The sequence below is a fragment of the Eumetopias jubatus genome, unplaced genomic scaffold (genome assembly GCF_037043125.1).
Source record: "Eumetopias jubatus isolate StellerSeaLion01/CBP00866 unplaced genomic scaffold, mEumJub1_p1.0 scaffold_4, whole genome shotgun sequence".
Lineage (NCBI taxonomy): Eukaryota > Metazoa > Chordata > Mammalia > Carnivora > Otariidae > Eumetopias > Eumetopias jubatus.
In genome coordinates this window covers 75,465,462-75,479,836 of record NW_028274810.1, presented here as the reverse complement: position 1 = coordinate 75,479,836, position 14,375 = coordinate 75,465,462, and the positions used below count along the sequence as shown (strand labels likewise).

Sequence of the window (14,375 nt, the reverse complement as noted above, 5' to 3'; positions counted from 1 at the left end):
GTTGTGGAGCTGGGAGGGTGAACATCTGTCCAGGTAGGCAGAACTCAGGCAGGGGAGACCACAAAAACACAGGTTAAGACCTTCCCCGGGAGGGTGTGCACCAGACATGTCCGGGGCTTATATGTGGGCCCAGCAGCTAGACCCACAAGGCCAAGGCCCTCTGCAGCCGGCTCATTGCACCCCTGGGAGGCCCTGTTTATGCTGAAGCCTGTGTGATGCAGACCTCTGGAGTTCTGCAATGTTCTGCCTGCAAAGCTGGACTGGGTCCTAAAGCCCTGACCTGACTGACCAGTGTGGGATCAAAGAGCTCCAGCAGAAAAGGAGGAAAATATACACTGACACGTGTAGATACACTGGTACCTGGGTACCTACACTGTCACATGGCGTGCACACATGTGCGCACCCGCACACACGCGCACACACACACACACCAACTCCACACAGCCTGCCTCTGTGTACAGTGAGGACCTGGAGGCCTTTCTCAGTGTGCATGGCCAGGTGAGCCCCTCCATCCCTCAGCGGCCTGTCTGTGCCCAAAGGGGTGGCCACCTCCACCTCCACCCACCCAGCTGAGCCAGGCCCAGCTCTCCCATCCTCCTGTCTGTCTCTGACTCCCTTCTTGGGTCTGTCTCACTCCTTCCGCTCTGACATCTGTCTCCTGTGCACCCCTTATATCTGTCTGCGAAAACGAGGGGTGGGAGATGGGGGTAGGGAGGGGACCTGCTCAGACTGACCCTGCATCAGCTTCCTGTAGGAGTCAGGGTCCCCCTTGCCACACCCTTGTTCCATCCCAGGAAGTCTCCACTTGGTGGAGAGTCAAAACCCAGTAGCCACCCCCAAGTCCCAAGTCAGCTGCGTCCCCACACACACCCATCCCCAGCTCTGGCTAACGTGGCTCTCTCCCCCATCCGACCTGCCCTGCCAGCAGCCGGATGGGCATCAAGGACCGCATCCGCATGGGCAGCTCTCAGCGACGGACAGGCCCCTCCAAGCAGCACCTGGCCCCTCCACCGATGCCCACCTCCCCAAGCAGCGAGCAGGTGGGCGAGGCTGCCAGCCCCACCAAGGTGCAGAAGAGCTGGAGCTTCAACGATCGCACCCGCTTCCGGGCCTCCCTGAGACTCAAACCCCGCACCTCTGCTGAGGGTGAGCCCCTGGGGGCCTGGGGCCCAGGACCTACCTGCTGTGGGGGGCGGGGCAGGGACAGAGTCTGGGCTAGGGGTGGAAAGATGGTTCTAGTTCCAGCTCTATAACGGACTGACCATCTTTGGGCACTGGTCTCCTGGTCTGTGACTTGGGCGTCATAACACCTGCTTTGCTGGGCTCAAGACTGTTGAAGAATCGGATGAGAATGCAGAAGGTGGCGCTCGGTAGGGGGTAAGAGTGCAGGCTTTAGAGCCAGGCTGCTGGGGTTTGAATCCTGGCTTTGCCACTTCTTGGAAGTTACAGAATCCCACAAACCAGTCTTTGGGAGGTGCTGACCTATGAGAGTCTGGGCACGGCTGGTGCCCAGGGCCCCCGCTTCCCTGCCCAAGAAGCTGCCTGGCCTTCCACCCTCTCCTGCCCCCATGGAGCAAGGATAGCATCTGCTCTCTGTGCAGTGCACCAGCCTGGGAGAAGCGTTTCTCTTCCCTGGAGACAGAAGGACTTGCTTTCAGGGCCTTCCCTAGCAGCAGAGCTGGGCATGGGAGCCAGCCCCTCGAGCTTCTTTCCCTCTTGGCTGAAGGATAAGGCTGTGTGTGTGATTATGTGCAGAGGCCTCAGGTCCCTTGTCTCTGAGGCTCACTGTCCTGGTGGGACCAGTGGGGCTTCCTAATTTGCATCAGGCCAAACCAGATGTGCCCTAAAACAACTCCCACTTACCTGGCCACTGGGCAGATTCTTACCCTGACTGGTCAGAGGGCAGATGTGTGTGCAGGAAGCCAGAATTTTCCAACCTGGGTAAGGCAGCCAGGGAGGCAGGAGCCTGGTCTGCCTTGTGCCCCCAGGAAGGTTCTGGACACTTTCTGGGCCTCTGTCTCCTGATCGGTATCTCTAAGGGTGGTTCGGCAGGTGGTGGTAGGGGTTGGGCAGGCACCCCTTCTGCTGCCACCACCTGGGCCCCTAACTTTCCAGAGGGCCCCTCGGAGGAAGTGGCAGAAGAGAAGAGCTACCAGTGTGAGCTCACTGTGGATGACGTCATGCCTGCTGTGAAGACGGTCATTCGCTCCGTCAGGTGAGTCTGAGGCCTGAGGTGCTCCCCCCGCCCCGAATCCGTCTGCCACCCATCGCTGCTCCCCATCTGGGGCCTGCCCTCATGGCCAGGCCTGGCCTAGCTCCCGGGCACAGCAGCTGTTGCCTGCCTGGCACCCTTGGCTGAGCAGGCTGGCGGGGACCCTGGAGTGTGGGTGGGGTGGGAGGTGGCATATGGCTCCCAGCAGGGTTTGCTCATCCTCTTCACGGCTGGAGGGCTGGCTGGCTAGGGCGGTAGGCTCGGCTGCCCACCACAGTCCCTCTGCTCCACCCGCAGCGTCCTCTCTGCGTCTCTCCCCTCCTCCCCGCCAGCTGTGCACCAGCCACTGCCTCTCCCTGTGTCTGGCCTGTGTGCTCTTTCTCTCCAACTCTGTGTCTCAGTTTCATCCTCCTTTTGCTTCTGTGCCTCAAAGTTTCCCTCCTTCCTTGGGTGGCTTGACCTCAGCTTGTCTGTCTCCCTCAGGGCTTCCTCTAGAGTGGTGCTTTTCAAACCACAGGTCACAACAGTTTGAAATCAACTTAGTGAAATCAGTTTAGTGGGCCATGGTCAGCATTTAACAGCAATAACAAAAAGGAATAGAATAGAAAATAGCATTCCCCCATAGGAAGGGCAAATAATGTTGATGAAACCTACGTTTCAGTTTGTGTGTGTGTGTGTGTGTGTGTGTGTGTGTGTGTGTGTACTGGCTTCTGATATAAAACATATTTCTGTTTTTTTTTTTAAGATTTATTTATTTGAGAGAGAGAGAGAGAGAGAGAGCACAAGCAGGGGGAGGGGCAGAGGGAGAGGAAGAGAGAGAGAATCCCAAGCAGACTCCCCACTGAGTGTGGAGTCCAAAGACTGCGGGCCTGGATCTCACCACCCTGAGATCATGACCTGAGCCAAAATCAAGTCAGGCTCTTAACTGCCTGAGCCACCCAGGCGCCCCGTAAAATGTATTTCTTATGGTGGGTCTTGGTCAAACAAGTTTGCAAGTCCCTGTCAGGCTGCCTGTACTGGCTGTCTCCCTGCCTTGACAAGAGTGGGCCAGAGTCTCCTGAGCCCCTTAGCCATGGCTCTGGCCCCCATGCTTCTTGGCGTGGAGTCCTGGCCTAGACTCCGTCTCCAGCCTGCAGCTCTATAGCTCCAGAGACTCCCTTTACCCCCAGGCCTTACAGGCTCAACTCCTCTCCTCTCTGCCTGATGCATCTACCCACAAGCCTCTTTGTTTTGTGTTCCTTGTAAAATCAGAGTCAGCTGGGCCCCTTGCCACTCCCCAGAGAGTCTGAGGCCTCTCCCCACCCCCTTTTTACACACGCTGTCTCTCTCCTCCAAGTGACCAGCTTCTGGAACACATCGCCCGAGCCGCCACCTGGCCCAGGTCAGGTCTCCTTGGCCACGCCACAGATCCCTCACACCCAGCATGCCCCAGACCTGCTCTTCCTCCCTGTTCCCATTTCAGGCAGTGGCACCACCATCCACCCCGTTGCCTAAGCCATGGGAATTATTCTGGACTCAGACTCAGAACCCTTGAAGTCCCTTTTAGTCCTGAATTGCTCCCAGCTCAGGCCCAGCCCCTGGGTCTGGTCGTCCTGCCCAAAACTCTGCCTCTCCGGAGCATTCTCTCCACACAGGCGGGCAGAACGATCGTGCTAACGCAGAGGAAACCCTTCCCCACCACCCCAGCCGCCCATTGCCCAATCTCTGCCTGGGATTCGGGACTCTTCAGAGTACCTCCTTCCCCTGCCCGCCAGCCTGCTTTTCAAGGCCAATCTCTTTCTCTGTCTTCTTATATGCCACCCCACCTCCCCAGGTGGATCAACCCCTTAGCTTTACATTCTGTCCCGGCTACTTTGAACACAATCTCACTCACATGCCTCCATGTCTGTCTGTGTCCAGAAAGCCTCTTTTCATCCCCCTTTTGCCCTTGGAAAGTATCACTCTCAAGACTTGTCCTCTGCCCTCCCCAGCTGAGACCCTCCTTCTCATCATCCCAGACCACTGTCTCCATTCCTTGACATGGCCCTCATCACCCCATAATTGTGTGTCCTGTTTCCCACTCCAGAACAGGGCTCCTGAGACCAGGGTTTGGGTCTGATGCCTCTTTGGGTGCCCAGGGTCTAGCACAGTGATGCTAACAAGCATTTGTGGAGTGAATGCCAAAATGTCTTCCCCCAAGCCGTCTTGATCACCAGTGTTCACAGATGTCTGCCCTGTGTCCCAGCTAGCAGGAAGAAACCAGACCCGGTCCCTGCGCTCCCAGGCTAATGCTACTGTAGATTTAGGCACATTAAAAAAAAAAAAATACCAAAGAGACATCCGGGGGCTGGGGGTGGACCGTGGTGGGGAGGGAGGGAGGCTGGGAGACCCAGCAGAGGCTGTTTGCAGTCACCCAAGCAGAAGGTGCCCTCGTGCTAGGCAAAAGGTTAGCAAAGGGATGGAGAAGGGGCTGGAAAAGAATCCCTTCCCGCCGAGACCCCCTTTCCCGGCAGGATCCTGAAATTCCTGGTGGCCAAAAGGAAATTTAAGGAGACACTGCGACCATACGACGTGAAGGACGTCATCGAGCAGTACTCGGCGGGGCACCTGGACATGCTGGGCCGGATCAAGAGCCTGCAGGCTCGGTGGGTGCGCCGGCAGTGAGGCCGAGGCCCCAGCCCCAAAGCGAGGACTGAGGGCCCCGAACTCCCCTACCTCCCTCCCGCCCGCGCCCGAACGGGGCCGCGAGCGCCCCCTAGGGGCCGCGGCGGGAGCTGGAGTTTCCGGTCTGGGCAAGGCTTCTGGCTTGCAGCGCGCCACTGAGGCCTGACCGGGCAGGCCTGAAGAAGGACCCAGCCGCACGTCCTCTGTGCGAACCCTACTAACCTTCACTCCTCGAGCGACGTCTTTAGATGACTGTTTCCTGGTCCTAAAATAATAGGATTAAAATAATTAATGATCTCCCATCTCCCAAGGGGTTGGGCAAATTGTCCTCAATGCTGCCCACCTCTTGCCTCTGGAACCCTCCCGCACCTCTTCTCTCCACCCAGCATATAGGAAGAATTCTTGCACCAAGACCCTAATCACCTACACCTCACCCTTCTCCTCTTGTGGCCTGCATTCTCACTGCCCATTCATTCTCTTGTTCTCTTAAGAAATAGTCATTGGGCTTTTATTACTTGCCAGACAGCTGGGCTCTGGACTCTGGAAGGCAAGAGTCCCTGCCCTCATGGAGCTTTTATTCTAGTGGAAGAGAACAGATGATAAATAAGATGGAAGCTAGACGATGTCAGGTGATGATCAAGGCTAAAGAGAAACGTAAGGGCTAGGGTGTTGGGGTTTGTGATTTTAAATAGTTAAGAAGGTGACATTTGAGAAAAACAAGAAGAAAGGTGGGGCAACCAGCCCTGTGGCTATTTAAGTAAAGAGTTTTCAGAGGGAACGGCAAGAGCAAAGGCTTGGGCAGGAGTCTGGGGTGTTGTTTTAGAAACAGCAAGGAGCCCAGCGTGTCTGTTCTGGCCTGATGAATGGCACTTGGACTGTATAAAGCCCCGTGGGCCACTGCACACACGCTGGCATTCATCCAGGGGGAGATCCAAGCCTTGAAGAGCTTAGAGCAAAGGATGGACAAGATCTGAGGTGTATTTTTAAAGGAGCACCCTAGGTGCTGTGCTGAGGATGACCTATAAGGGAGCGAGGGTGGAAGTCAGGAGGCTGCCTCAGATGTGCAGGCAAGAAATGATGCGGACTTGGACCAAGGTGGCAGCAGTGGGGGTGGGGAGAAGTACGCAGACTCCAGATAGATTTTAAAGGTAGAGCTGACAGGGTTTTCTGATGGGGTATAAGAGAAAAAAAGAGAGTCAAGGCTGAAGCCAAGGGTTGTGGCTTGAGCAACAGGAAAAAGTTGCCATTTGTTGACACCGAGAAGGCAAGTGCGGCAGGTTTGGCTTAGGTGAGTTGGGAGGTGTTGGTTTATGGAACCCATTGGACATCTATAGGGAGTGTTGCTCTGGCAGTTAAGACTGAGCAGTGTGGACTTCGGAGGAGATCTGTGGGCTGGAGATACAGATTTGTGTCAACAGTGTGCAGAGGAATTGCAAATCTGGAGCTGAAGACCGCACCTAGTGAGAGTGCATAGAGAAAAGAGGTCCCAGGAGTGAGCCTTGGGTCCTGCAGTGTTTCATGGAGGTAGAGGAGGAACCAGCAAAGGAGAGTGAGAAGGAGAGGTCAGTGAGGTAGGAGGAGAACCGGGGGAAGGTAGTGTTTGCGACCCCCGCATGAAGGAAGCGCCCGAAGAAGGGTGATCAGATGTGCCGAGTGCTGGAGTGCTGCTAAAAGGTCAAGTATAACGAGGCCTGAGGGTTGATCATCGAATTTAGCAACATGGAGGTCATTTGGGATCTTGACAACAGTTCTGGTGAGATGGTGGGAATGAAAGCCTGCTTGGAGTAGGTTTAAGAGAGAAACGGAGGCGAGAAATTGGAGACAGTGGGCAGAGATAAACGCTTTCAAGAATCACGCTGTAAGGGAGATCAGAAAAATAAGGTGGGACCAGCTCCACCCTTGTCCACCTTATAACTCACGTTCCCACTTGGGTCTCTTTTCCCAGTCCACCATTTCCCACCTGTCCTCCCACCAGACAGTTGCTTTACTTGTCATGCTTGTGTGCGGGCGCTCTGCTCGGCTAGTTGGAAAACCCGCAAAGCAGAGGCCCGGCCCCTCCATCCATCTCGGTCTCCATTTGTCAGGGCAAAATGGCCCCCTCCCACCAGGGCAGGCTGTGTCTCCCCTTTCAGCAGGCAAACCTGGTGTTCTTGAGGGAGGGACGGGTGGCGTGTGTCTGTGCCCTTTGATAGTTACTTTCTTCCACAGGGTGGACCAGATTGTGGGCCGGGGGCCGGGGGACCGCAAGGCCCGAGAGAAGGGAGACAAGGGACCCTCTGACACGGAGGCAGTGGATGAGATCAGTATGATGGGACGCGTAGTCAAGGTGGAGAAGCAGGTGAGTATCGGATGGAGTTTCGCTCGTATGGCGGAAGCTGGTCGTCGACCGAGAAGCTCCGGAAGGCCGCGGGGCACAGGGAGGGTGCACTTCTCAGAACCACAGCCCAGAACACCGGCCAGGGAGGCCTGACCAGGGCCCACGCGTCCGGGGCCCCACTGGTCCCCGCCCACTCCTGCTCGACGACCCCGATAAACCCACCCGCTCCTGCCAAGCCCCACCTCCAGGTGGCTGTGGTCTCAGATAAACCCGTTCTAAATTTCATCTCCTTCCGTGTAAGCCCGCCTCAGGAGTCTGTCTCTAGCTCCCGGACTATTCTAACCAATCACAACTAAATTTCCCTCCGAGAATGAACCCCAGCTTCCCACCTTCGTCCCGCCCTCCGGCCAAGCTCCGCCCTTCCGGTCGCACCTCCTGCGGGAGGAGCCGCGTCTCCCAGAAGCGCCCCTTCCCGGCCAAACCCCACCTCCTGGCCGCGCTCCTCAAGCCCCGCCCAAGCTCCCAAGCCCCGCCTCCAGCTGCGCCCCGCCCCCAGGTGCAGTCCATCGAGCACAAGCTGGACCTGCTGTTGGGCTTCTACTCGCGCTGCCTGCGCTCTGGCACCTCGGCCAGCCTGGGCACCGTGCAAGTGCCGCTCTTCGACCCCGACATCACCTCCGACTACCACAGTCCTGTGGACCACGAGGACATCTCCGTCTCCGCACAGACGCTCAGCATCTCCCGCTCTGTCAGCACCAACATGGACTGAGGGGCTTCTCAGGGGCGGGGCAGCACACGGCCAGCCCCTGGGCCTGGCGCTCGGACCCGCCCTCTGAGGCCTCCGGACTCCTCTCTTACTTGAACTTGCTCCCTTGCGGGGAGAGAGGCCACATGCAGTATTGAGCTGTCTGGATGGGCGAGATACCCGCCGTGGGGGTGCCAGCGACCCGCCCCATCTCAGGAGCGTGAGATGCCAGGCCGCACGGGAGGCAGCAGCAGGGGCTGCCCCGCGGCCTCTGAGACCCCCAGTGCCCTGCCCGTTCCATCAAGGCCCTGCATGGCCCGCCTGGCAGGGGCACTGTCCCAGGAGTGGGGCGCTGGGGTCCTGGGCCCTGACCCAGCTTCCAGCTATGCAAGGTGAGGTCTCTGGCCCGCCCTTCGGACAGAGCAGGGAAACCCTCCCGCCAAGTCCCCGCCCCACTTGGGGGTGGGCCCAAGGTGCCCATAGGTACCCACAAGCATAGGACCCTGCCACAAGGCAGTTGGGCACCATATATGCAAACTATGTTAAATATGCAACTCTGGGGACCCCCATGGGGTCCCTCTGCCCCTCCCTCCTTGGAGATGGGCCCCCAGCAATAGCTGGTCTCAGGCTGCTTGGCCATGACCCCTATCCCTGTTCTTTGGCTTATCACCTGCTCCTCACCCAGCATGGGGCCTGTTTCTCCCTTGCCTCCCCAAGGGCAGTGCTTGGGCTTTTCTTCCCATTCGCAGGTGTCCCCTCCCAGGGGCTCCTTCTTCCTGCTGGATGTCCACTCCCCTCCTTGGCCCTCCAGACACCTTATAGCACAAGTTTCTGTTTTTGCCTCCAAATCTCCCATGGACAGTGCTCCCATGGTCACCCAAAGTTTCCCCGAACATGCAGAAAGTCTCTCACACTCCCTGACACACACGATCACACACACCTGGAGATGTGTGCACACAGCCGTTCAGCCTTCCTGGGGCCTCTGCAGCTGATGCCGGTAGCCTGGCCTTGCAGGATAACGTCCACTAAGAGGAAGCCTGCCACTCCATCCAAGTAGGAGAGGGAGCTCTGAAGTGACCCCAGGCCTCTCTAGGCCTCACCTCTGAGTTTTACCAGCTCCCTTTTCTCAAGAACATCTACTTCTCACTGGTCCAAGAGCCCTAACTGCTGCTTCTGCTGCCCCCAAGGACCCTCCTTGGTGTCCCTACAGCACAGCTCAGGCCTAGACCACTGGGGGCTGGACAGCACTGGAAAGACCCCAGGCCCTTCTCCAGGGTGGTTATCAGGCCTGCTTCCACTAGACTTGCCCCCTTCCTAGTCACTCTCCCTCCCTGAGAGAATATTAATGCATCTAGCCACTCCTACTTGGCAGGCACCAGCTGTGCATCTGACACTCACAAGCTCTGTTTCCCCGCCTTCTGCACCTCACTCTTCACTTCAGTTGGCAGCCCCCCATACTGGCAGACGTCCCCCCCTCCACTCCAGGCCCCCAGCACCTCTTTGGTATCCTGACCCTTCTGACCCTCTTTTGCGAAGCCAATGCAGGGAGCAGGAGCGTGATGGGTAGTGGACCGATGGTGACCCTCTGTGAGGTGCCAGGGAACCAGGGGCTCAGGCCCAGCTGCCTGCATCTCATGACTGGGGACCTGCATGCACCAGCGCCAGGGCTGGGGCTGGATCCTGCTCAGCCCCATGGTGCCCAGCCTCTGCCCCAACATACCCTCTGCATGTGACCATCATGCCCTGGATGGAGCCTGTCCTGGCTCACCTCACCTGCACTGCACTGTCCCCCAGAGAGCCACCCTCTAACCCCTCTGAGAGAGAGCTGTGGAGAGGGGCAGGAGAATGGGATTACCCTATGACCAAAGGAGATTTGGGATGAAGCCCTCCCTCCTTCTATGATCAAGGTCCCCCCACCAACCCAGTTCTTGGATATGCAAGTACCTCACTTTGTTAACTTATTAACTTATTGGTTTCATTAAAGTTTTCAGTAGGAGGTGGTTGCTTTTGGCTGTTCAGTGGCGGTGGGGTGGGGTACCTGATCTGGGGGTTGGGATGAAGAAATTTGGATTAGTCAGCATTCTTTTGGTTGTAAACAACAAAAACCTAACGCATTACAGCTTAAGGAAAAAAAAGAAAAGAAAGAAAGAAAAGAAAAGAAAAGAAAGAAAGAAAGAAAGAAAGAAAGAAAGAAAGAAAGAAAGAAAGAAAGAAAGAAAGAAAGAAAGAAAGAAAGAAAGAAAGAAAGAAAGAAAGAAAGAAAGAAAGAAAGAAAGAAAGAAAGAAAGAAAGAAAGAAAGAAAGAAAGAAAGAAAGAAAGAAAGAAAGAAAGAAAGAAAGAAAGAAAAAGAAAGAAAGAAAGAAAGAAAAGAAAGAAAGAAAATGGAACCTATTAGCCCGGATAACTAAACTGTCAGGTGGATAGAATGGTTTTCGGCACAGCTAGAGCTAGGTGCATAACACGTCAGGGATCTGCCTTCTGTCTCCGCCTCCCCTTCAGGCGGGCTGACCTCTCACGATGACCCCTGGCACTTACACATTTACTTGCTCTTGGCTTAGGGCCCCAGTGAAAAGTGAGTACCAGTTTCCTAATAGTTTGTGTCAGTCAGGGTCCACTTAGGAAAACAGAAACTAGTCTAGGTTTTCAACAAAGAGAATTTACGAAAGGGGCTGGATTACACTGCTGTAGGGGGGCTCAAAGAGCAAAAAGAACTCTGAGATAGCTGAGAGGGGGTCCTTGCAGGCAACAGCTGTCTCTCTTAAGGCTGCAGGAATATAGGGGAGAGGTTGGGGTTAGCAGAACCCACAGGCTTGATTGCGGGAGTGCTGTAGTGCTAGGGCTCAAGAATCTGAAAAGGGGGTCTGGCTGGCTGGCGCTGGTACCTCTTAGGGGATACGGTGAAGCTCGTCTGGGAGTGCAGGAAAACAGCTGAAGCCTGGTGTCAACTGTTGGCATTAGGCTGCGCCGATAAACTTACAAGCAAAGGAAGAACGAAGTCTCCACTCCTCCTGCCTTCCAACCTTTCCCCAATGCCCCTATCGTCAAGGCCAGCCAACAAAGGTAATGTGGTTTGCAGAATCCCAGCCTCAGGATCCTAGAGCAGAGTACAGAAGGCTGGGTTTGGGACTAAAAGACAGTAGCTTCATAACTGGTACAGTCCACCCCTTTGGGCACTCAGTATCCATATACATCATTCCACACACAGTTGAACCTCCGTATAATAACAGTAGCCTCCACCTAATCCGATGACGCTACCCTGCATATAAATGAAGACACGAACCCTCTCCCCCCAAATAGAGTCCCACTGTCCAATAGATGTATCTGTCTCCAGGAGTTCATCATTGAATCCATGTTTGGATGATGTTAATTACTCCTCTAAATCAGTCAGAAGCCCACCTACAACTAAACAGTAAACTGTAAAGTTAGCAATCACTTACAATCTTTTTATAAAATAATAGGGGAGAAGGAGGAGGGAGGAGGAAACTAAATGCTTAGTACACAATACACACACACACACACACACACACACACACACACACACACACCAAGCAAGGAAGAAAATATGCATAAGTGCAGGACACCTCCTTCTGGTAACTGGTCCCAGTACCATAATTGATAGATACTTATTAGTGGAGTAAGTGTATATATACAAAATATATATCTTTTGCTAATTGGGTAAATGTGTGTGTGTATGTATTTGTCATTCTTTCATCTATAATTGCCCTTAGCCGGGACATCAGCTAGTTGGGGTTCTTTATGTGGTGGAACGACCCATAATTAATCCTGGAGGGTCTGAATCTTCCGTGGTCCTGCACAGTTTGGGGTGCCAAAGCTTTTTGCTAACTTTTACTATGGTCTAGGAAGTACTAAGAGGGGCCCGAAGGATCCCTGGGTTCTAGACACAGTCCTCCCCATCCTTACTGTGCACAGCATCCCAATTTCCCTTTGGTGAAGTGGACCAGTCAGACAGCCGGTACGGTAACTCTTTCTTTGCTGGTTTAGTGGTGTGAGAAGTCCAAAATGGCCAGTTAGAAGTTTCAACTTCCAATTCAATGAAAACTATTTCTTCCCTTCCTTTGAGAACAAAGACCTCCAAACTAGTGGAGCCCAACACTGTGGGGACAAGAAGCAAAAGTTCTGTGAGTGGGCATAGCGGGCTGGATAATCGACACCCAAGGATATCAGATCCTAATCTCTGGAACCTGTAAGTGTTCCCTTATAAGGAAAAAGGATCTTTGTAGATGTGATTAAGTTAATGATCTTGACATGGGGAGATAATCCTGGATTATCCAGTGGGCCCTAAATCCAACTGTAAATGTCCTCTTAAGAGAGGGAGGCAGAGGGAAATTTCACACACAGAGAAGAGGAGGAGGCAATATGAAGACAGAAGCAGAGACTGAAGGAGCGTGGCCACAGCAAAGGTATGCTGACAGCCACCAGAAGCTGGAAAAGCCAAGGAATGATTCTCTCCTAGCATTCTGGAGGGGGGACAGCCCTGCTGACACCTTGATTTAGGCCCAGTGAAGCTGATGGCGAATTTCTGGCCTCCAGAACTGTGAAACAATAAATTCTGTTATTTTAAGTCACCCAGTTCATAGTAATTTGTTATGGCATCTACAAGAAACTAATCCTGTGGGTTATTCGGTGTAACAGTGAGAGACACTATTGATTCCTGGAACTGTACATTTTGGCCGTGTTAATGAGGATAAATCACTGTGCCCTCTATGATGGGAAGGACCCAAGGAATCAAATGGCACCAGGGGGCTAGATGAATCCCTACGGAATGATGATTTATTGGGTATTCAACGTTTGTCCCTGCCAATGGTGGACTGGACATATGGCAGTGGCATTAACCAGGGCAGCTTTGGTGGGGTAAGTCCATTTTGTTGAACCTGTAAGTAGTCACCATTCTAGCCACCATGACCACACTGTGCAAGAGCATGTTGGGCCAGCACTGGAGGAGTTGCAGAAAGAGGCCAACTGGTGTCTATGGGATGCACCATCTTAGCCATCTGATTATCAAGAGCCTCCCCTGCCATGGATACTCTTTGGTGAGATTTCACATGGGACAGAAATACTTTAACACTCTGTGGCCATTTCTGAAAGTCCATCTGAATACCTCATCCCAAGTCCTCTGATTCTGTGCTAAGTTGCTGACCATGCAGCCAAACCATCAGCCACTGCCCAGAAACCAGTGTTGATCCAGTACCAAATGTACTGAGGGGTGAGTAGGATTTAGCCAGGCTTGGGAACTTGGTGGTGGTGAATATTCCAGCTAGAGAGTGTGGCATGTGTAAGGGTCCAGAGGCACCAGAGAGTGTGGTACAAAGGAAGAGAAAGAAGTTCCTGCGGTGGGTCCAGAGAGCAAAGGAGAAAGTGGTGCAAGATGGGAATTAGACAGAAGGTCAAGGTCTGCAGGTTTATGATTCCATAAATCATTCCAAAGAGATAGGACTTAACTGTGAGGGCATTTGGGGGCCAACTAAAGATGTTAACCAGGGGTTAAACCAGGAGAGATTTCCATTTTAGAAAGTTTTCTTCCTTGGCTGGAAGATGGATTTGAGGGAGCAAGCCTGGGTGCTCCCAGTTGGAGACTGCTGCAGAAATCCGAGCAGGAGATGTTGTTAAGCTAGACAAGTCCCACAGCATTTCCGTAATTGAGTAAATGTCTATGGAGCACCTGCTGTATGTCAGGTCTTGGCTCAGCACAATACACAGGATGAACAGACGCAGGAGGCCCAGTTCTGGCCCTGAGGTCATCCAGCCCCTGGGGGAAACAGATGCACAATTACCCAATGCACACGCCGCTCTTTATCTTCTGAGTTTGTCTGGCTCAGCAAGGAGGGTTTGCAGGTGGCTATGGGAGTCCCCAAACAGTCATCAAATATGGCCTTGCGAGCAGATATGATTTTAGCTTGGTGTGTCATTTATCAACTGCTATGTAACAACTCACCTTACACCTTAATAGCTTAAAACACCAACCATTTTATTTGCTCTTGATTCTGTGGGTCAGCAATTTGAGCTGGACTCAGCTGAGTGGTTCTGCTGGTCTCACCTGGGATCACTAATGTGGTTGCATCTTGGCTGGGGCTGGATGGTCTAAGATGACCTCACTCACGGGCACCCTGTCAGCGCCCTGGTTGGTCCATGGACAGGATGGCTTGTGTTTGCTCCATGTGGCTTATCATCCTCCAGTAGATCCGGCTGGGCTTCTTCACATGCTGAGAGGGCAGAAACAGAAGCGGAGGGCCTCTTAAAGGCTCTGACTCAGAAGCCGTACCCAGCAGCCTGGGACTGCTTAGCTCATGTGGGGTGCTCTGAATCTGTTGCAGTTTTTACACTCTTGCAGATCCAAAACCCCCATGCTACCTATTTCCCAATTTAGATAGCTTATTTGATGTACTTTGGACAGTTCCAGTTGCTGAAGTAACTTTGTTTTCCCTCTGAGAAGTTGGGG

At 53.8% G+C, this 14,375-nt stretch overlaps 1 protein-coding gene across 1 annotated transcript in view; it reads left to right on the top strand.

Annotated features, from left to right (window-relative positions):
- The window catches only part of KCNQ4 (potassium voltage-gated channel subfamily Q member 4), a 53,196-nt gene extending 43,338 nt beyond the window's left edge, over window positions 1–9,858 (top strand). Inside the window, exons 10-14 of the mRNA XM_028123208.2 lie at window positions 926–1,146; window positions 2,116–2,215; window positions 4,705–4,836; window positions 7,064–7,193; window positions 7,729–9,858. Coding sequence (XP_027979009.2) covers window positions 926–1,146; window positions 2,116–2,215; window positions 4,705–4,836; window positions 7,064–7,193; window positions 7,729–7,941 — 796 coding nt within the window. The 3' untranslated portion in view covers window positions 7,942–9,858. The remainder of the gene's footprint in view (window positions 1–925; window positions 1,147–2,115; window positions 2,216–4,704; window positions 4,837–7,063; window positions 7,194–7,728) is intronic.
- The last annotated feature ends 4,517 nt before the right edge of the window (window positions 9,859–14,375 follow it).